General features: G+C 36.5%; 1 protein-coding gene across 1 annotated transcript in view; it reads right to left on the reverse strand.

The window, feature by feature from the left end:
• Positions 1 to 575: 575 nt before the first annotated feature.
• The window catches only part of CWC27 (CWC27 spliceosome associated cyclophilin), a 221,818-nt gene continuing 199,134 nt past the window's right edge, over positions 576 to 23,259 (reverse strand). Inside the window, exon 14 of the mRNA XM_001493082.6 lies at positions 576 to 1,009. Coding sequence (XP_001493132.1) covers positions 847 to 1,009 — 163 coding nt within the window. The 3' untranslated portion in view covers positions 576 to 846. The remainder of the gene's footprint in view (positions 1,010 to 23,259) is intronic.

Raw genomic sequence — 23,259 nt, forward strand, 5'->3', positions numbered from 1 at the left:
TGTGGTATAATTTTAGCATTCAGATTCTAGAAAAAACTGACTAAATATAGATGATACATGGTAGATAACCAGTATAAGTGATTTTCATCAAAGGCTAAATTTTTAATGAGTTCTACTGCTAGAATGGGGCCTCTGCATGTGCTCTTGCCATTGCTATGCTGAGGAGGGCAGAGGAGTGGGCAGGTGACCTGGTGTCAGGCCAGGATGTGCAGTGAGCTTGGCTGACATTACTTAGTGTGTTAGTGTCTTGACTGCATCCATAAAACCCAGGCGTTGGCCTCGATGCAGGTGTGAACCTTTGCTTGGGAGTTCCTCAAGATTTAAGGCATGAGGCTATTGAGTCTTACTGATTTGGCTATTTTTGCATGTTTATATGCAAAACAAAAAAATCAATCTCTACATTATATAATTAAAAAAAATTATATTCCAAAGTTAGTACTCTGGTAATAGAATGCCAGGGAGGTTTCCCTCAAATATTCTTTCTGCAAGAACTTCTTATAAAAAATCTTGACAATGAAGCTTTCACATATTTTAGGGTAAAAAGACACAAACAGGCTTGTGCAGTCTGCAAATGGTTAACATGTAAACTGGAAGGAAAGTGATTTTATTTCAGATTTAGCAATATAAAAGGTCAATTAGGAAAAAAAGCATGTACTAGTAACCAAAAGCATATGCTTACATCATTCCACAATTAATGTAACAAGATAATTGTTTTTCAAAACCAGACAACAGGTTCAAAAATACTTCTTTTCACACCCTTAAGTGATGCTGTTGGGAATAATGGCTGTTAGAAGGCCATGTATTGCAGGCACATTTCCAGCTAGTTCTAGTTATCATTACTCTCATTTATCTTCTTTCTTTTCTCTCTCTCATCAGCTTTTTGCTTTCTTCCCTTCTTCTTTTATTCACAGGATTCCGTGGATCATAGATTTCAAACGTGTCTGAGTCTTGCATGCTTGCATCTTTCACTTTTCTGCTTTTATCCTCGAACTGAAGTACATGTGACATCCTAAAGAGGGAGAGAGATGGTTCAGTGATTTTGGCACGAGAACTGAAAGCAGAAATTCTATACAACACCATCCTTGGCATAATGAACCATAAGGGGACAGAACACCAAGAGGGGTTTATTGTTTACTCGTGTATACCACATGGAAACCAGCTTCTCAGAAAACACTTAAATTTGAAAAACATGTCTGGAGTTTGTTCTGTTGGTTTGTATTTCTAGTGGTGAGTCTCTTTGCCTCAGTCTTCACTTTAGGTTCCTTCGCTGATGAGAGGTTAAAAGAGTTCTACCCAGAAGTGTTCCTTAAACTAAGTTCAGAGAGCATTCTGCCAGTGTCCTTTAAAGGGCACGCTCACTTAGCCAGAGTGAGCCAGGTTGCAGAGCAAAACTCCAGCCCTATTTGATTTTTTTGTCTTCACTAGTTAAATGGGTCAAGGGTAGGGAATGTGTTAAGAAAATTCTTGTTCAAATGGTGTTATGACTCCCTTTTCTGGGGAGTTGCTGGGTTTAAGAAAAAATTTTTTCTCATACAAAAGGAAATTAAGCTTTTGGCACAGCTCCATGGACTAATTTCCTCCTCTTACTGTTGAGTATGACAAATCTAACCATCCTGCCTTCCTACTTTATCAAATGCCGACTGGTCTTAAGGTATCAACATGTGCTTGAATCATAAGTGGTCATAAGCTGGCTATCCTTAGCAGCAGGGAAATATGTAAGTGATTAGCTCTGCCCCCATTAGGAGGTGTCAGGAATAAAAAGGGAAGTCCAAACAACAGATTTCAGGGCAGTTGAGGGAATCTGGAAAGAGAAAAGTTCAGGTTTTATATGTAAACAAAACTACTAAGGCTTTTCCCACAAGTTATTTAAGCAATTTTTAAAATAGGCCTACCCAGCACTTTTCTTTATCACAGCAGATAGGGCTAAATCACCTGTAGGATTAACACTCCCCATACAACTGCTGTAACTTTCAGATGAAATCCAAAAATTACATTCATTTCTTTTTCCTCTATGAGTGGAGATCTGGGCAGTAGGTATTAGGAGAGGTCCCCCACGCTTTTCCCCCTGTAGTAGAAATAATGCTGGGCGAGGTTTATGTATGTGACAAACTCCCATGGATATACTCAGAATTTAAAGAATCCTAAAAAGATTTTGGGAGGGAAATAAAATGCTGCAATATGAGTGACTCTACAATTACTAAGCGTTCAGGCTGACCAGGTGAGTCGTACTGCCAGTCCCACTCCCTACATCCCAGAAAATTTTATGGGAATGCCGTGAGTATGAGTGATATTATTATATGGATGACCTAGAGTCTACTTTAACTTACTAAGTGAAGCAAATCACCTTCACATTTCTATACTTTATCATTAATAATACATTATCTGCATCAAATTTCATAACTGATCTCAATGCATGAACATCACATATCACACGTGAGAACTGCTTTTTATACTTCTGTTGCCTTAGTAAACATCCTTATTTGGAAAATGCATCATAGGATCATTGCTTATTTAGTGGATTCCTCAGAGTCTGATTTTCTTGTGCTTTCAATTTCCTACAGTGTTTAAGTATTAGCTATGAGAAGAAAACAATCCCCAACGCCCAGAAAAAGGCTGATTATTCTACAGCCATGGTAACAAGTGACCCCTGGAACCAGTCTGAAACACAACCGGACCGGATTTAATCAATTAATGATGACTTGCCTGGGCCTAAATGATCAGTGACAACTCACTTCAGTAAACACACCTCTGACAGCCAACTAATCAGTGACAGCCTCATGCTTTTGGAAGTTGGCCCATCAGTGGCAAACTCAGTCCAGTGAACATGCTTCTGAGAGCCAGCCAGTCACCGACAGTCTCTGCTGAATAATGGGGCTTCTGAGGCTGATGTCAACCCCTAAACAATCCCTGACCCCAGAACTCTACAGACGATTTGCAACCTGCTCTGCTCAGAGAGACTGTGCCTGAAAGCATAGCTCTTCCTTACTTAACTAAATAATAAATGAGGTCTTTTGTTTCAGATATTGAGAGGTGGTCTTCTTTGACACTTCGTAACTCTGTGCTGCATTCCCCACGAAGTGCACTCTTTAGAAATGGTAAGTGTATTACCCCTGATGAGGACTGAGTTGACAAGAGTGGCAAGACTGTCCTTTCCCACACATGACGCGGAGCCCAGACTTTGACTGCATTTCAGTCAGTGCTTAGCAGCCTTCCAGATGACTCTTGTGCAGATACCTAAGCTAAAACCAAGAAGTAGCTGGAATCATATGCTCTTTAAGATAATTTTATTCAGTACTCCTATACTGATGTCAAAAAACAAAAACCACTATCTTAGTTAACTTATTAACATCTTTCCATATACACATTTTTCTATTTTAAAAATTATCCCTTTCTCTGACCCAAAATACAGATGGGTTTTGTGCAGTATTCATTTCTAGTAGGGAACTGTCCACATTTCAAAAATGACTTTATCAGAATCTGTCAATTAAAACCATAAGAAGGCACCTTCCTCCTTTCTATGCCATGAGAGAATCTTGCAGTTATTGAGTTTAGTTGTCTCTGGTATAAGAAATGAGATCTAGACACGTGAACAACAGCATGAAGTCCACAAAAAGAAACAGATTTTCCTACAAATTTGAAAAGACAGAAAGCCGTAAATTACGGTAGCTGTCTTTTTCAACTGTTTGTTTCATACACCACTGCACTAAACAAGTCCAACACTTTGATTAATAGCAAACCTAAACCCAAAGGAAAGCAGGGGCTATCAGCTTACAAACTACTTCAGCTTTAATATCGTAATACTTAGCATGGCTGGTTACTCAGCAATAATATTTAATCTCTAATAGAAATAAAAGCCTAATCAAAATGCTTCACCCATTTATCTTTCAACATGCTTTGGTCACTTCATTTTAAAAAGCAAACAAAATAGTTACTATGATTTTCAGCATAATAAACTTGTGACCTATGTGCCTCCATAAATCACAGACCGCATGAATTGAAAGCATGCCCACGTTTTCAGTCTCCTGTGAGACTACACAAGCAGACTTAGAATACAGACTTTATTCCAGTACATAAGGGTCTGGTAGTTTACAATCTTGAATGTACCGATATCTCAATACTATCCACTCTGTGGCTGGTCCTGGAGTTGGCCCAACAAGAGCACTGAATTTTTTAGAATTAATTACACTCTGATCATTTACATATGAAAATTTTAGAACTTGTTCACTGAAGGCAAAGACAAAAACTTCTGATTAATAAAAAGTTTTACATAAGCTCGATTCCCAAATAACATTGACTTTAGTGTGTCAGAGAAATATGGAGGCTTACCATTTTCACAGAGGTTGTGTTTGACAGGTAAGTTTTTTTGCATGAGACTGTGTGGAATTATAAACAAAAGTAAACAACTGATTCTTCAAAAAGAACCCAAGCTTAACTAACCTCACTAATTTGACACTCGGTTTTTAAAGTTCTCACACAATTGTGCAATAAGTTAAGATATGACAGCAATTAATATTAACAGGGAATGCAAGAGTTACTCATTCTCAGACACACAGTAACTCAATATAGAATTCCAATATTAATAATTCATTTCTGACTGAAATGTATTCAAATTATCCATGCTTATATAATGCAAACAGCTATCTTTTTCTCTGAGAATTCTATAAACCACTGCTTCCCATTTTCAAGTCACCCTAGTTTAGGAGCTTGTCACCCAACCCTTAGATGGGAGGTGTCCTAGTTTTTCTACATCTTGCTACGTCTCCTTCTCGTCCTCCAAAGGATCTAAAACAGTCTCTCTTCCGCATTTCTCTTAGAGCATTCCTCTGAGCGGGAACTATCGGCTGTTCTATCAGACTGAAAGACCTCAGCCTGACCCTTAAAGGCCTCCAACAACTGGATCTTCCTATCTCAGCAACCTGATTTCGTCTCTTTCATCAACTCTCACCATTTTGTAATTGCCTGTTTCCTTAATTGTGAACAGACTGTCGGTTATTCAAGACTGTTTGAGTCTTGTTCACAGCTGTGCTCCTGGTGCTGAGAATGGTGATTTGCGTTTGTGAATCAAAGCCTTCAGGCCCTTTGTGCTGGCCACGCTGGCCGGCTGGCACGAGCTGGTTTGCTAGCTAACACTTGACTTCCTTTTCTGGGCAGGGGCTGTCTTTTATTTCTGTGATAAACTTCTAAAATGTCTAACAGGCTCTGCAGAGAGTCTCCTGCTCAGCACAAGTCCACCTTTTCATGACCTCTCATAGTTCCGCACACTGATTGCTGCTTTTCCACTGCATTCCTATCAGTGACGGCTGGCTTTTACTCCTTGTAGACTGTGGTGGGAGCACGCCTTATGTTCTTTTCTGTTTCCTATGGTACCTAGTGCAGAACTAGATAGAGTTTTTTTAAAGCAATGTTTCTCCAAGTCTAACCCCAGAGCCCGGCATCAAATGCAGGCTGCACATTAGAATCACCTGGGGAGTTTTCAAAACTATCAAGGCCAAGCCTCCACCTCCAGAAGTACTGACTTAATTGTCCCGGGCTGGGGCCCCAGCACTAGTAGTTTAAAATTTTTCCTAGTGATTTTAAAGTATAGCCAAAGTGAAGACAGCAGCACTAAAGTTTAAGAAACTTTACACTTTCAGATTGATTGATTTCATCAGCCATTTGTTCTGGCCCCTTCAGAGATGAAGAAAAGCTGATTCTTAATGACAAGCTACTCACACATTTGAAGAAGCTTCAGCGGCCTCTGAGCCTATTATTTTAACTGAATAATCTCAAGTGTATTATCTATTTCTTAATAAGGTTTGGGGATAAGGCAAGGAGCTAGATTCAATTGTTCATTCAGCCAACATCTGAGGGCTTTTTATGTGTGAGACCCAGTGTCAGACTTGGGACACAAAGCCAAAAATGATGTAGGCCCTGTCATCCTACAGGAACAGTCTTGTTAGGGAGACGAACGCACAGACACCAGAACAAATGCACAATTTGGAATTGTCTGCAAAGTGTGAGCAATGATAATAAGAGCATCTACTGACATAGCACTCTATGACAAGCTTTCACAAGTTGCCTGGGATTATCTTCACAGTAACTGTATGGGGGAGGCAGGGAAGGCGTTATCATTGCCCCCATTTCACAGGCAGCCTGTGAGATTCATGGTCAAGAAACTTGAAGCTGGTAAGGAGTTGACCAGGCACTTTCTTGACTGTCCTCGGAGGTGAACTTTCATCTCGTGAAGCTGGACTTAATTTTAGAAGTAAATCAAAAGCCAATTCGGCATTAAGTCTAGTGAGCAGGATAAAAATCAGATTGGGTAGTGCTCATTTTGAAATACAAAATTTTAAAAATATAACTATAAAGGCACAAGAATAATTATTTGTGTGGCTCCCAGACTGGCCTTTACAGCAATTCCAACAGAGAAGTTCCACAAATGTCTTAAGCAATATGGGCACCTCTTTGGGAAAATGCACCACTCTTTTAGGTGAACACTTGCTTTAAAAAAAAAGGCAATTAATTTTCACTGTAAAATTTTATCTCCTATCGCCTTTTATCATTGTTCTCTGGAATCAGTCCCAGTTTCTCCTTAGACTTCCTAAAATGAGGATGCTAGGTGGGGACACCCCATTCAGCTGGAGGTCCAAGACGGGCAGAGCCAAGGGTCCATGGCCTGACCCTGTAGAGGGGAATGTCTAGCAATCACCTCTCAGACATCAAATTACTAAGGAGGGCCTTGTGGTTGATGATGATATCCAGGTCTTTTCTGTTATATATATATTTCAGAAATGCAAATCTAGTCATGAAAACTCTCCTCTTGTTTTTTTTTTTTGAGGAAGATTATCCCTGAGCTAACTGCTGCCAATCCTCCTCTTTTCACTGAGGAAGACTGGCCCTGAGCTAACATCCATGCCCATCTTCCTCTATTTTATACGTGGGATGCCTACCACAGCATGGCGTGCTAAGCGGTGCCATGTCCACACCCAGGATCTGAACTGGTGAACCCGAGGCCGCCAAAGTGGAACATGCGAACTTAACCGCTGTGCCACCTCTCCTCTTCTTAATCCTTCAGTGGCTCCCCATTGTCTACACAATGAAACCCAAATTTCATATGTGGCCTCTATGATTTGGCTTTTGCTCCCCTCTCCAAGCTCCTATGTCAGCCTTCCTCCATCACATCTTATGCTTCAGACATCCTGAATTACTTGCAGTTCCTGAACAAAATCTGCTCTCTCCTGCCTGCTCTTTCTCTCATGGTGATACACTTCACTTCTCCTCTCCTTCCTATCAGCGGAGGTGTCGTCCCCTCTGGGAACCAGTCCCTGATTCCTCTCCTGGCTGTCCTGCTCTTTGTCCACTAGGATTAAGGCCTTCTTCTGTATATCTCTCTAGTTTACTCTCCTTCACTAGACTGCAGTTGGCTCTGTTTTATTGGCCTTTATACCAGCACCCGTCACTAATACTTGGCAAGAAGAATGCCCTCAATAAATGTTCACTGAATAATTAAATGTTTCTGGGTAGTCAGTCACCTTTAAAACCTTTGGCTAGAATGCTGGTTTTGTTCACCTTTCTCCTTGATAGTATTAATACATAATTCCAAATTACTTAGCATTATGTTTATAAACCCTTGAGTTTTCCAGGTAAGTAACTCTCCTCTCAAAGTCCACAATACCAGAGAAAAGGCTAATACTCAAAAAGCTAAAACAAAGTATTTCCATCACCACTAACTTTATGCTATGAAAATCTAACAGTTATCTTTCTCAAATGGGCGAGTTAAGCTGCCTAGTGACTGGCATTATCTTCTGTACCCTTAGTCTTTGAGGTGTGAGGTGGGGGAAATGCATTTATTGTCCTTAGACTGCATTCCTCTACTTGGGCTGAAAGGCCTTGCCGTTCTTTGTGAAACTTTGTTATCCACATAAGTTATCTTTAGTATACTGTGTTGACAGCTTTTCATTTCTCTAAGTTAGAATTCTTATGAAATCTAACTAAATAACTCCTGGTTATTACTTCAGTTTATCATTCTATGGGACTACGGATCAGAAAACTTAAATGAGCTAGTTTAAGGTTTTTTTGTGGGGGAGGACTTGAAAGGAGACTTGTATTTGAAAAGCAAAACCAGTCCTTTATGTTTTTAAAGAAAAATTTCAGCAAGACAAAACAATTTTCAAGTTTTGCCCACATGTGATTCTTTGAAAGGACTACACCCTGCTCCGTACACGGACGGGCTGCGGCACTCTCGCCCGTGTCATTTCTCTGGAATGCCCCACCACTCCTTCCCGCTGCTCTGTGGCCCCGGTCCCTGCAAAGCCTACTTTAATTCCCATTCTTTCCTAAAAGTGTCGCCTGACTGCCCGGTCCTCAGGACCTGTTCTTGCCTCTCAATTTCTGTAACACTGTCTACAGAAGCTTTTGTGACTGCAGTCAGAAGACCAGGACTTGAGTTACAGTCCAGTCACTAACTGTTTCTGTAGGAAAGTCCCATTGCTTGTCACAGGCCTCTGTTTCCTCATCCGTGAAGAAGGAATGGTAATGTGCACCCCATTGACCTCACATAGTTAGAATAAGGTTCAAACCGCAGGCCTGCAAAAGTGTGGTCTGAACACCCTTTATCATATTTCAACTTATTTTGCACTTTGTGTGTATGTGTGTTACATATACACTGTGATTGTATAAGTATTTATCATTTTTATAAAATTCTATTATACTGCATAGCCTTTTTGAAAGTGTTTTCATTTAATATTATCATACACATATAACCTACTGATCCAACCTAACTTTGGGGGCTTATATGTATATTTTAAAATATGTCCCGTCTATCCTAGACTACAAGCCATTCAAAGGGCAGAAACTGTTTATGGTATCAAAGAATTATAGAAATTTTATTTTATTTTTATAAATTTCATAGCATGATTAATACATATTCACTGTTTTTATGTGTTTTTTCTTTGTGCAAAGTAAAACAATCCTGAGAAGCAAAAAGAAAAAACAAAAACAACTCCCTGTAACTCCATGGCTCATCAATAACTGTAAACATAGGCACACTGCTTCCTGCATTTTTTCCTATGTATGTCTATGCATGCATGTATGTATGTATGCAGACATGTATATCTATATATATTTGAAGGAATCATAATGCATATATTTTGTAATTTGCTTTTCATACCCAACTATAGCACAAACATCTTTTTACATGAATAACTATACTTCTACACCATTTTATTCATTGTCTAGTATTTGATCCTGGAGATAATGTACAATCAACCCCATATTGTAGGATTCTTAGGCTTGTTTAAATTTCCACCTTTAAAAACAATGCTGTGAATAATATCTACGTAAATAGTAAATATTTGGATTTTTAAATTTGTACAAAATATCTATTTTTTTTTTTGGCCTGGTTCAGCATTCTTTCTTTTGGTAGCATAGTACTTCTCCTTTCAGAAATGACGCTTCCTCACTCTTAGTCCATGTGGCTGGAGTGGGATGACAGCCCCTGTTCTTGTTCCAGGAAATGGACACGTGGTATACGCCTGCCCAGAAACCAGTGATTAGATCAAGGTCAAACAGAATTGGCTCAAGGATTTTTCTGGAGCTACAGAGTTGGCCATATGGATATGTAAGTCTAGAGCTTCTGGAAGCCATCTTTGCCACCCCTTGGAGAGGCTTGCCTATGGATGAGGCCAACTGAGAGGAAAAGGGAGCCAGGAGACAAAAAAGAGAGAGATTCCTGACTCTGTTTTAACTCTGATCCAGCCATGCCCTAACTCCATTCCTTAAGCTTCCCATGCCGATAAATTCCCCATTTTTGTTAAAGATATTTCTATCATTTCTAATAGGGAATCTTTATTAATGATTAGGATAAATTCCTACAAGTAGAATTCCTAGGCAAAGATTTGTACATTTTTAAGGTATTTCATGCAGATGATCTAACTTCCCTTCAGAAAGGAAATACCAAATCACACTCTCATCAGCAGAGTGCCTTATTTTACTTTGGTTAATAGATTGATTTTGTTTTCATTTTTTTCCCCCATGTTTTTGGCTATTTGTATTTTTTCTTTTGTGATATGTATGGTCGTGTGCTTTGCCCTTTGAAAAAAGATGGCACATTCATGTTTGCCTTATTTGTGAGAATTCTTAATATATTAATAATGTAAGTCCTTATTCATCATATAAATTGCAAATATCTTTTCTAGTTTGTCATTTGTTCTTTAATTTTGTTTTTTGTGGAGTTTCACTTACCTATCTCCTTTATTCCTCCGTCCATCCCTCTCTCTTTTCCTTCTTTCCTACCTTCCATACAGAACTTTACAATTTTTTATATAGTCATAGAGAGAGTCTCTTCCTTTACGGTCTCCATCTTTAAAGTCATACTTAAGAATTCTTTCCTCACACTAAGATGATGTAAATATCCTCCTATATTTTCTTCTAGCACTTTTACAGTTCTTTTTTCCACTTGTTAATCTTTTATCAGTTTAGAAATTTCTTTTAGTATATTGGGTCGGATAAGTTCTAATTTAATTATTCTCCCCAAATGGCTACCTAGTTGTCCCAACTTTATTTTTTTAATAATTCACTCTGTATAGTATCCTATTACTTTAATTAGTATAATTTGGGCATCTGACTGGGAAAGACCATTACCCTCTCACTCTTTCAAAAAAATATTTCTAAAAATTTACTTATTTTTATTTAACTAGATTTTATTTTATTTTTATTTATTTATTTATAAGATTTTATTTTTTTTCCTTTTTCTCCCCAAAGCCCCCCATTACATAGTTGTATATTCTTCGTTGTGGATTCTTCTAGTTGTGGCATGTAGGACGCTGCCTCAGCGTGGTTCGATGAGCAGTGCCATGTCCCCGCCCAGGATTCGAACCAACGAAACACTGGGCCCCCTGCAGCAGAGTGCGTGAACTTAATCACTTGGCCACGGGGACAGCCCCAATTTAACTAGATTTTATTTTTAAAAGAGATTTAGATTTACAGAAAAATTGAGCAGATAGTACAGAAAGTTCCCTTATACCCCTAAACCAAGTGTCCTTATTGTTACCATCTTATCTTAGTATGGTACATTTGTTACCCTTAATGAACTAATATTGATATCTTATTATTAAGTAAAGCTCACAGTTTATTTAGATTTCCTTAGTGTTATAGACTAGATTGTGTTTCCCCCAAATTCATATGTTGAAGCCCTAACTCTCAATGTGGCAGTATTTGGGGATAGGGCCTTTGAGGAGGTAATTAAGATTAGAGGAGGTTATAGGAGTGGAGCCCTAATCCCAGAGAACTGATGTCCTTAAAAGAAGGAAGAGACTGGGAGCACGTGCACACTGAGAAAAGGCCACGTGAGGACAAAGCAAGAAGGTGGCTGTCTACAAGCCAAGGAGAGAGGCCTCACCAGAAATCACTCTTGCTGGCACTTTGATCTGGGACTGCTAGCCTCCAGAACTGTGAGAAAAAAGATTTCTGTTGTCAAAGCCACCTTGTCTCTGGTAATTTGTTATGGCAGCCCTAGGAGACTAACCCACTTTGCTTTTACCTAACGTCTTTTTTCTGTTCCAGCATCCCATATTACATTAGTGTCATGTCCTCCTAGGCTATTCTTAGCTGTGGCAATTTCTCAGAATTTCCTTGTTTTTGATCACTTTTACAGTCTTGAGGAGTACTGGTTGGGTATTTTGTAGGGTGCCCCGCTATGGGAATTTGTCTAATGTTTTTCTCATGATAAGACTAGGCTTATGAGTATTTGAGAGAAAGGCCACGATGTAAACTGCAATTTTCATTACATCATAGAAAGGATACATTCTGTCAACGTGATTTACAGTGTGGATGTTGGCCTTCATCATCTTGCTGAGGGAGAGCTTGTCAGGTTTCTCTCCACTGTAAAGTTACTCTTTTTTGCCTGCTTTCCATGTTGTACTCTTTGGAGGGAAGTCACTATGTGCAGCCCACGCCTAAGGAGTGAGGAATTATGCTTCCCTACTCTTTTTATTAAAAAATTAATAAAAATTACAGATAAGCAACTGAAGAGAAGCTATTGAAATTATTTACCAAGCTTAAGCCAGATTCCCAGTTCTTACGCTAGAAAATTTGGAAGCCCAAATGACTGACATTTTAAAGATACTTGTGCTGCTAATGAAAACTAAAGACCAAAATAATTTCTGGAAAATGTGGGTAACTGTGTTAACAAACATTTGGTACTTATTATAATTTTAATAAAGTACAACACAAAAATGACAAGCTTTTAGATTCACTTCAAGTGAAATAATCAAAACTAGTCATATAGAGAATAATGACATTATCAATCCCAAATATCACAACTATTTTTTCTTCTATGATTCTCAGTTCACTTTGGATACTGTTTAAAATATAAATAGCAATTTTATTTAAAAATTTTGACATTTTCCTATGATTTCTAGAATACATTTAAAAACATCAGTTGGACAATTCTTTCATTTATTTTAACTATCAAAATGTAATATTTAGGGAAAAACCTGATGAATTTTTAATTTTAGGACTTTTCTCCATCATTGATTATAAGTAACTTAGGGTTCTCTTTTCACAAACGTTCAAAGCTTCTTTGGGAATTAAGAAGTTAAAGAGTTAAAGTACCAGCACCTATGAAAAAAGAAGTGTGAATCTTTTTTCAACATGAAGTAGATAGTAGAGATCACAGTAATTCATATGAAGAGACAGACAGACAAAACATGAATGAGTCTAGAGATCAAAGTATGTAAAAAAAGTTCAGGAAAATGAGGTCACTGGCATTCTTCATGTCCAGCACAGCAGGGAGGCACAGGGCAGAGATGAGTGTGAGAAACAGAAGAGGCTAAAGAAGAAAAAGAAATCAAGGAGGAAGAGTAAAGACGAAAGAAGATTCAAAATAGGAAACAGAAACAGTGATTAAAATAGGAACAAAAAAATTAAAAATACTTGGAGAAAGCAAAATGAGTATAGGAAAATAGAGCATTAGGTAAACCAAGCAAAGAGGAAAATAGACACTGGCCTTTGGAAAAAGAAAACAAAGATGAAAACCAGTGAATTTTCTTTTACTGTTCACCATTAACATGAGAAAACCTCCTTTGTTCTGAACTTTAAATGAACATTAATATTTCTCCCTCAGTTTCAGGTTTTAAAAAGCTAACTCTTAAAAATTTTTGTTTCCCTTTTAAAAACTTCTATTCCTGTTTTAAAAAGAAAAAAATCCTCATTTTATTGGGTATCTTTAATAAATATTGAGTATTGTTGGAGCAAATGTGAAAGATGTAATTTTCAAAATATCTTCAGCAACGTGGGAATGCAGTTTCTTGACTTTCTTGCCTATCTAATATGCTTCATACTCAGCAGGACACAGGTGGAAAGATTTAAGAGGCTTTCCAGAATAACTCTGTAATATGCATTCTTACACCTGCCCTGGGGTTTAACCAACTGCTCAGCCAATAACATTTAATCTATGGCCAGTGAACTAACAAAACAACATAGGGGAGATGGAGTTCCCAATCAAAAAGGCCTGGTAAGCAGCTGGGGTACATGGCTATCTGCCCATCTCTCTCAAAACAAATCCATGAACAAAGTGAACTTCCCTAATATGATAGAAACTTATTTCAAGGCAAACTGTATGAAAGCAGAGTCAACACAGAAGAATTTTCTTCACCAAGAAGAAAAGGCAGAAAAAAAGGTGACTTCAGGGATTGGATAGAGAACTTAAAGTAAAATAATCACCTTTCCAGGGTCAGCAACTCTGACAAGAACCTATTTATAAAGAACTGTGCCGGTCTTCTGCAGCATTATTTATAGTCCTGTATAAAATGAACACTAACTAGGGAACCTGGTCTATCATCATATTCCTTCTTGCTTCATTTTATCACTACCTTCAAACTTGGCTAAGAAGAGGAACGGAAGAAAACATTTACGTTACACTGAGCTTAGAATTCTGTACTCTCCAAAGCGATGATATTCTTTTGCTTTATATTGAAATTGTATTTACAATCGATGTCCCCCCCCCGACCTTTTCTTTTTAGTACTAGCCTCAAGGAAAAAAATATTTCATTGATGAGGCATTACTGTTCACCATAAACATAAAATCTCAAATTTATTTTATTTCAGAATGTTAAGAAGTATGATAGAAACTAAAGTTAATCACTGCAACTTACTTTGGGTTAATTAAGAAAAGGTCACAAAAGCTGCCAAACATTACAGAAATGATATAAATTCCAATTATCATCTTGACAGATCTACTGACAGTAGTCAAATAGAGAAAACTAAATTCTTAAAAATGTCAATGACATCAAAGATGAGAACAACAAAACATTTATTGAGCACTGATTGTTCCAGACACCCTGCTAAATCCTTTAAAAACAGTATCTCATTTAATCCACAAACTAACCTACCAGGAAAGTACTATTATTATCTCCAGTTTACACTTTAAGGAACAGGGTTAGAAAGGTTATATAATTTGCCTGAGATCACACAGCTAGTAAATTTCCAAGCTAGGATTCAAATTCAGGTCTGACTCCAAATCCCATACCCGTAACCACTCTACTATTTATATTCCTACGAAAAATTATGGGTAAACGTGGCAGGAACTTCTTGTTCAAGTTAAACAAGCTTTTAAATAACTTTATGAATTTTAATGCTTCAAATAATACAGGGATTATAATATAGGGATATGGACTTAATATCTTCCATGATTTAAAGGGGGCCAGACAATTTTTGACCAAGAGTTAATAAAGTCCTGAAATCACTTGTTGGGCCTCATTACTACAGTGTAAAACAACAAGAAGCCTTACTGGAAAATATGCAGGCTAGCTCAGTTAGAGAAATTGTTGCAAACCAAAATCACAAACGAGAGACAATGTCTTTGAAAACAAATAGAATCAAAATATTGAGCCAAGCATGACTGGCTATTTCTAAGATCTACCACTTCCTAGCTATGACATCTTGACCAAAGTTACTTAACCTTTCTATGCCTCAGAATCTTCCCACATAATTCCATATAATTTGGGCATAAGAACAATATCTAGTTTATAGATTTAAAACAGACTGGTGCTGTAAATGTTCAGTAATACTTAGCTTCATACTCTAACTCTTATTTCTACTAAAAAACAGCTCAAGCCTAACATTTTATTCCTCATGGTCATCAAAATTATCTGCACAAAGAATAGAATATGATTATTACTTTTAACTTGATTATCTGCATTAATACTAGAGAAGAGAAGGGATATTAATAATTCAAAGTGGCAGGTAGTAGAAAGATTATTAACAAATGTCTTTGGAAGAGGATTTTGTGGCTTGCATTTATATATGGCCATCTTAGATGGCCTGGGGATTCATATCACATAAAATGAAAGTGAGATGTTATCTTCTCTACGACTTTATTAATCCTTTGTGCTTTTTTCAGTACTACTAGCAAGATGGAAAAAATTCTAATCAAACTTCTCATAAAAACATTTATATACCTATACCAGAAAATGGCAATCAAATATCCTAGATTTTGTTCTTTTTTAATTCCTCATGCTATTTATTTTCCACATGCAATCTTTTCCATTACTTTGAAGGTATGGAGTTTGTCTAAAGACTGATTATTTCCTTCTTGGCACTGAGGCTGCAATTCAGGTAGTGGCCACCTGTTAAATAATGGGGCTTTTAAAAAATTGATTCCATGGTCAATTGTCTAAGCTTTTTCCAGGTGTGGTTAACTAAAACAAAATAAGAATGTAGCACATTATCCAGTTGCTTAAGCTTTTAAAGTAAAAATATAAGTGTTGTAAAATAAAGGTCCAATTTGCTTAGCAGATATTAAATAATATTACATTGCTACAGTGATTTAGCAGTGAGGTACTGACACAGGAATAAACAGGAAAATCCATGTACGATAATGAAACTGACCCCAAAATATACATAAGACATTATGATAAAGGACACATTTAATATCAGTGGGGGAAACACAGGACCATTCAATTGTAATGGTTAGCAATTTAGAAAAAATAAAGTTATAATATTATCCTAATATAATACGCCCAATCAATTCCAGGTGGATGAAAGATGTAAATTAAAAATAAAAATAAAACCATAAAAATACCAAAGAAAGGTATTATAACGAGGTATTTATATACTTTGAAGGTAGGGAGTTTGTCTAAAGACTGATTATTTCCTTCTCGGCAGTGAAGGGATTATGAAGACCTACAGAATGACAATGAGCAGAAAACATGAAGAAAAAGATCGCCAGATTTGGCAATGCAAATTTAAAACTCCATGTTAAAAACAAAACAAAACCCTCCATAAACAAATTTTAAGGCAATGACAAAGTGTAAAAATATTTAAAATGAAAAATATCTTTAATATTTAAGAGCTTTTTCAAATCAACAAGAAATATATAATCACATTAGACTATATAATTAACAATCACTACCACAATAATGAAATATAAGCGGCCAATTAGCATATTTTAAAAGTTCAACTTTACCAGTAAACAAAGAAATGCAAATAATATACAATAGAAACTGGAAAGATTAATATATATACATCTATTATCTGTGATATATTACAACACATATATACTCACATAAGACTTACAGTAAGGAGAAACCAGCAACTTCATACATTGTTGGTACAGGTATAAATGATTCAACTTTCTGAATACAATCTAGCAAAAATGTTATCAAAGGCGCACCCGAGCTGACAGAAATCAGAGTGGTTGAGGGGAGGGGACTGGCTGGAAGGGGCACGAGGGAACTTTCTGGGGTAATGTAAATGTTCTATATCTTGTTTTGGTGGTATTTACATGGGTGTATACAATTGTCAAAATTCATCAAAGTGAACAGATAAGAACTGTGCATTTTCTTATGTTTAAATTATACCTCAATTAAAATCTTTTAATAAAAACGTACTTGACTCAGCAGTTTCACTTCCTTTAGCCTAAGGAAATAACAGTGGATTTATAAAATATTTAACTACTGGATAATTCATTGATAAAGGCTTATAATGAAAAATTGGATGAATTTTTTCATTCTTGGGAAAAGTGTGTGTGTATACACAAAGGCATTAACGATGATCATCTGTGGGATATGAAATTACTAGAGATTTTTTCTTTCCTGTCCTTTTTCAATGTTTTATATATTGAACGTGTATTACAAACACAAATTAGGTTATTTGAAACATCAATATGACAATTAGTATTTCATCTAATAACTCTATGAAAGAAAATAACATTGTTTAAAATTGCTTTTAAAGAAACAAAAACAAAAATGTACAAATTATGCGTCTCTTTCACTAAATTTCACCTAGAATCTTACTACTTGGATTTTTCTATTCTGCTTTAAGCATCATTTCACTTTCAGCATATCTGAAAGTTATCAGGTTAAAGTATCAGAATGCTTGTTGATAACTTCTTGATTGCTTGTGTACAACGGCAACTTTCATTTTTTACTGGCTTTGTGGCTATCTGTAACAACCATTGTGAAATGACTTTTTTTTACTACACTGTGCTAATCCCAAGGACCTTTGCTCCTTAAATTTTATTTCTAATAGAAATAAGCTACTTATGCCTACATGGCTTTTCTCTGTTCCAAAATCCTACCGGCTAGAAAAAAAAAAAAAAAAAGACTCTGCAGAAAGACCACAACAGAAAAGGTAATCTTGTCCACTCTCCTCCTCTTTCTCTCTGAATGCTAAGTTTACATTAGCCAAACTTGGCCAGCCTCAGCATTTTATAATCTGAATTTAGCTAAAGAACCTGCCTTACTATACTTTTATCCTTTTCTCAACAGATTTTAAAATAGAACCATTAAGTACTACTAGCAAATTTAATGAATATATCTACATTCTTTCTAGGCCACAGATAACATAACTGAAGTAAATTAACATTCACCTTTTCTTTATAGACTACTTTTCTTTGAGGTTATTACATCAAGAGGACAGTATAACTAACATTTTGCCAATTTAATTTAGAATGTTTAGCTTGTGCTGCTGGATTAATTTGTCAAGCCTTACCAATACTACTGCAGGACTATGTACTGTTCTCCCTCTCTCACATCTAATGTTTCCTGAGCATTTCCTAAGAGTCAGGTACTATGTTGACTACTTTGCATGAATTATCTCATTTAATTCTAACAATAACCCCGAGGTAGGTATTGTTATCTCCACTTTACAAGTGAAGAAATTGAGGCTTGCAAGAGAGGCTGCTTGCTCAGGTCATTCAGCAGTCATTGTCAGAGCAGGGGTTTGAACCAAGGCAGTCTGATTTAACAGCCCACTGTATAAACAGGAGATAATTCAATATGTGGTATTACAGAGACTTCCATGATGGTGCATTTCTTAAAGGAATGTGGAAAGTATTCCAAAGATGAGGATGGGTGATACATGCTGTAACCAGCTCCAGAAGACAGACATTATTATTTAGAATTAAAGGTCTCTGAAAGTCAAGTTGAACTTTTTTTCCTCATCCTACTGATTGAACATCCTACTCATGTTGAAATCACTGTTGGTAGAAGCTGGTGTTCTAGAAGCAGCATGGGCTCTTAAGAGTGACCAACACCTCATCATTTATTACTGTGTGATCCTGGGCAAATAACCTAATTTCTCTAAGCCTCCTCATTTATAGAATGGGAATAATACTAATTATCTGATGGAGTTGTAAGAAAAAAATCCACCACAGTTGGTCCCTAGCCTGTGAGCCCTGTGAGGCTCTTGTGAGAGTTAAATGAGAGAAGACAGTATAAAGGTCCTAGGAGGCTGCCTGAAATGTAGCACATGCAAATATTTGCTTCAAGAATGAACTGGTGGGATCCAGAGCTACCTTTATCTCCCAAGATCAGGAGAACAGTAAGAGTTTAAAAAGCATAAAAAGGATGTATATTTACTCTAAAGTCAATATAAGGGACTTCTATTATGTCAGTTATTTTGTATAATCTTAATTAATCTGAATAAGTAATAATTGGCTAAAAATATACTTCATGAATGGTTTTAAAAGAAGTGATGAGATTTCACATTAAAGTAACCGCAGACATGCCAAAACAAAAATGTCTGTGCAAATATAAATGCTACACACACACACACACACACACAAAGAATCTACACATTCTTCTCAAGTGCACATGACACATTCTCAAGGATAGACCATAAATTGGGAAATAAGGCAAGCCTCAATAAAACTAAGAAGATTGTAATCATATCAAACATCTTTTCCAACCATAATGCTGTGAAACTAGAAATCAACTACAAGAAAAAAGCTTGCAAAGTGACAAAGATGTGGAGACTAAACAACATGCTACTGAACAATGAATGGATCATTGAAGAAATTAAAGGAGAAATCAAAAAATATCTGGAGACAAATGAAAATACACCATACCAACTCATAGGGAATGCAGCAAAAGAAGTCCTAAGAGGGAAATTCATAACAATACAGGCCCATCTTAACAAACAAGAAAAATCTCAAATAATCTTAAACTACACCTAACAGAAGTAGAAAAAGAAGAACAAACAAAGCCCAAAGTCAGCAGAAGGAGGGAAATGTAAAAATTAGAGCAGAAATAAATGAAATTGAAACAAAAAAAAAGTAGAAAGGATCAAGGAAACAAAGAGCTGGTTCTTTGAGAAGATAAACAAAATTGACAAACTCTTAGCCAGACTTACTAAGAAAAAAAGAGAGAAGCCTCTAATAAATAAAATTAGAAATGAAAGAGGAGAAATTACAATGGATACCACAGAAATACAAATGATTATAAGAGAATACTATGAAAAACTATATGCCAACAAACTGGACAATCTGGAAGAAATGGATAAATTCTTAGACTCATACAACCTCCCAAAACTGAATCAAGAAGAAACAGAGAATATGAACAGACCAATAGCAAGTAAAGAAATTGAAACAGTAATCAAAAACCTCTCACAAAGTAAAAGTCCAGGACCAGATGGCTTCTCTGGAGAATTCTACCAAACATTCAAAGAAGATTTAATACCTATCCTTCTCAAACTATTCCAAAAAATCGAGGAAGACGGAACACTTCCTAACACATTCTGCAAGGCCAACATCACCCTGATACCAAAGCCAGACAAGGACAATATAAAGAAGGAAAATTACAGGCCAATAATCGCTAATGAACATAGATGCAAAAATCCTCATAAAAATATTGGCAAACCAAATATAGAAATACATTAAAAAGATCATACACCATGATCAAGTGGGCTTTATACCAGGGACACAGGGATAGTTCAACATCCATAAATCAATCAATGTGACACACCACATTAACAAAATGAGGAATAAAAACCATATGATCATCTCAATAGATGCAGAGAAAGCATCTGACAAGATCCAACATCCATTTATGATAAAAAATCTCAATAAAATGGGTTTAGAAGGAAAGTACGTCAACATAATAAAGGCCATATATGACAAACCCACAGCCAACATCATACTCATACTTTCATCATACTCATACTTTCATCAGACTGAAAGCCGTCTCGCTGAGAACAAGAACAAGACAAGGGTGCCTGCCCACTTTCACCTCTCTTATTCAACACAGTACTGGAGATTTTGGTCAGAGAAATTAGGCAAGAAAAAGAAATAAAGGAATTCAAACAGGCAATGAAGAAGTGGAACTCTCGCTGTTTGCAGATGACATGATTTTATAGAAAACCCTAAAGAATCCATCAGAAAAATATTAGAAATAATCAACAACCACAGCAAAGTTTCAGGGTACAAAATTAACTTACAAAAATCAGTAGCATTTCTATACTCTAAAAGGAACTAACAGAAAGAGAACTCAAGAATACAATCCCATTTACAATCGCAACCAAAAGAATAAAATATCTAGGAATAAATTTAACCAAGGAAGTGAAAGACATACAATGAAAACTATAAGACATTATCGAAAGAAATCGATGATGACATAAAGAAATGGAAAGCTATTTCATGCACATGGATTGGAAGAATAAACATAGTTAAAATTTCCATGCTACCCAAAGCAATCTACAGATTCAATGAAATCTCAATCAGAATCCCAATGACACCCTTCATGGAAATAGAACAAAGAATCCTAAAATTCATGTGGGGCAACAAAAGACCCTAAATACCTAAAGTGATCCTGAGAAAAAAGAATAAAGCTGGAGGCATCACAATCCCCGACTTCAAAATATACTACAAAGCTACAGTAATCAAAACAGCATGGTACTGCTACAAAAGCAGACACACAGATCAATAGAATGGAATGGAAAGCCCTGAAATAAAACCACACATCTATAGACATCTAAGTTTCGACAAAGGAGCTAACAACATACAATGGAGAGAGGGAAGTGTCTTTAATAAATGGTGTTGGGAAAACTGGACAGCCACATGCAGAAGAATGAAAGTAGACCATTATCTTTTGCCATACACAAAAATTAACTGAAAATGGATCAAAGACTTGAAGGTAAGACCTGAAACCATAAAACCCCTAGAAGAAAATATAGGCAGTACACTCTTTAACATCAGTCTTAGAAGGATCTTTTCCAATACCATGGCCACTCAGACAAGGGAAACAAAAGAAAAAATAAACAAGTGGGACTTCATCAGACTAAAGAGTCTGCAAGGCAAAGGAAATCAGGATCAAAACAAAAAGACAACCACCAACTGGGAGAAAATATTTGCAAATCATATATCCGACAAGGGGTTAATCTCCAGAGTATATAACGAACTCATACAACTCAACAACAAAAAACCAAACAACCTGATCAAAAAATGTGCAGAGGATATGAACAGACATTCTTCCAAAGATATACAGATGGCCAATAGGCACATGAAAAGATGTTCAACATCACTAATCATGAGGGAAATGCAAATCAAAACTACACTAAGATATCACCTTACACCCATTAGAATAACTATAATCACCAAGAAAAAAAAAAAACAAATGTTGGAGAGGTTGCAGAGAAAAGGGAACCCTTATACCCTGCTGGTAGGAATGCAAACTGGTGCAGCCACTATGGAAAACAGTATGGAGATTTCTCAAAAAATTAAAAAACAGAAATAACATACAATCCAGCTATCCCACTACTGGGTATTTATCTAAAGAACTTGAAATCAACAATTCAAAGAGACTTATGCACCCCTATATTCATTGTGGCATTATTCACAATAGCCAAGACATGGAAGCAACCCAGGTGCTCATTGACTGAGGACTGGATAAAGAAGATGTGGTATATATATATACAACGGAATACTACTCAGCCATAAAAAAGACAAAATTGTGCCATTTGCAACAACATGGATGGACCTTAAAGGTATTGTGTTAAGTGAAACAAACCAGACAGAGAAAGACAAACACCATATGATTTCACTCATATGTGGAAGATAAATAAACACACGGACAAAGAGAACAGTTTAATGGTTACCAGGGTGAAGGGGATTGGGGGGTGGGCACAGGGGTGAAGTGGTGCATTTACATGGTGACTGACAAAAAATAACGCACTGAAATTTCACAGTGTTATAGACTATTATGACCTCAATATTAAAAAAAACGAAGAATCTAGACACAGACCTTACACCCTTTACAAAAATTAACTCAAAATGAATCATAGACTTAAATGTAAAATGCAAAATCATAAAACTCCCAGAAGATAACATAGGAGAAAACCTACATGACTTAGAGTATGGTGATGACTTTTTAGCTATAACACCAAAGATGTGATTCATGAAAGAAATAATGGGTAAGCTGGACTTCATTAAAATTAAAAACTTCTGCTCTGTGGAAAACAATATGAAGAGAATGAGAGGACAAGCCACAGACCGGGATAAAATATTTGCAAAAGACATATCTCATAAAGGACTGTCATTCAAAATAGACAAAGAACTCTTAAAACTCAACAATAAGAAAATGAACAACTTGATTAAAAAGTGGGCAAAAAAACCTTAGCAGACACCTCACCAAAGTAGATATACAGAGGGAAAATAGCATGTGAAAAGATGATCAACATCATAGGTTATTATGATGGGAATTAGGGAATTGCAAATTAAAACAGCAATGGGATACCATTCCACATCTATTAGAATGGCCAAAATCCAAAACACTGACAACACCAAATGCCAGTGAGGATGTGGAGTATCAGGAACTCTCATTCATTACTGGCGGAAGTACAAAATGGTACAGCGACTTTGGAAGACAGTTTCATAGGATCTTACAAAACTAAACGTACTCTTACCATATGACACAGCAATCATGCTCCTTGGCATGTATCCAAAAACTTATGTCCACACAAAAACCTACACATGGACGTTTATAGCAGCTTTATTCATAGTTGCCA

This window comes from Equus caballus, chromosome 21, assembly GCF_041296265.1.
Source record: "Equus caballus isolate H_3958 breed thoroughbred chromosome 21, TB-T2T, whole genome shotgun sequence".
In the NCBI taxonomy this organism is placed as follows: domain Eukaryota; kingdom Metazoa; phylum Chordata; class Mammalia; order Perissodactyla; family Equidae; genus Equus; species Equus caballus.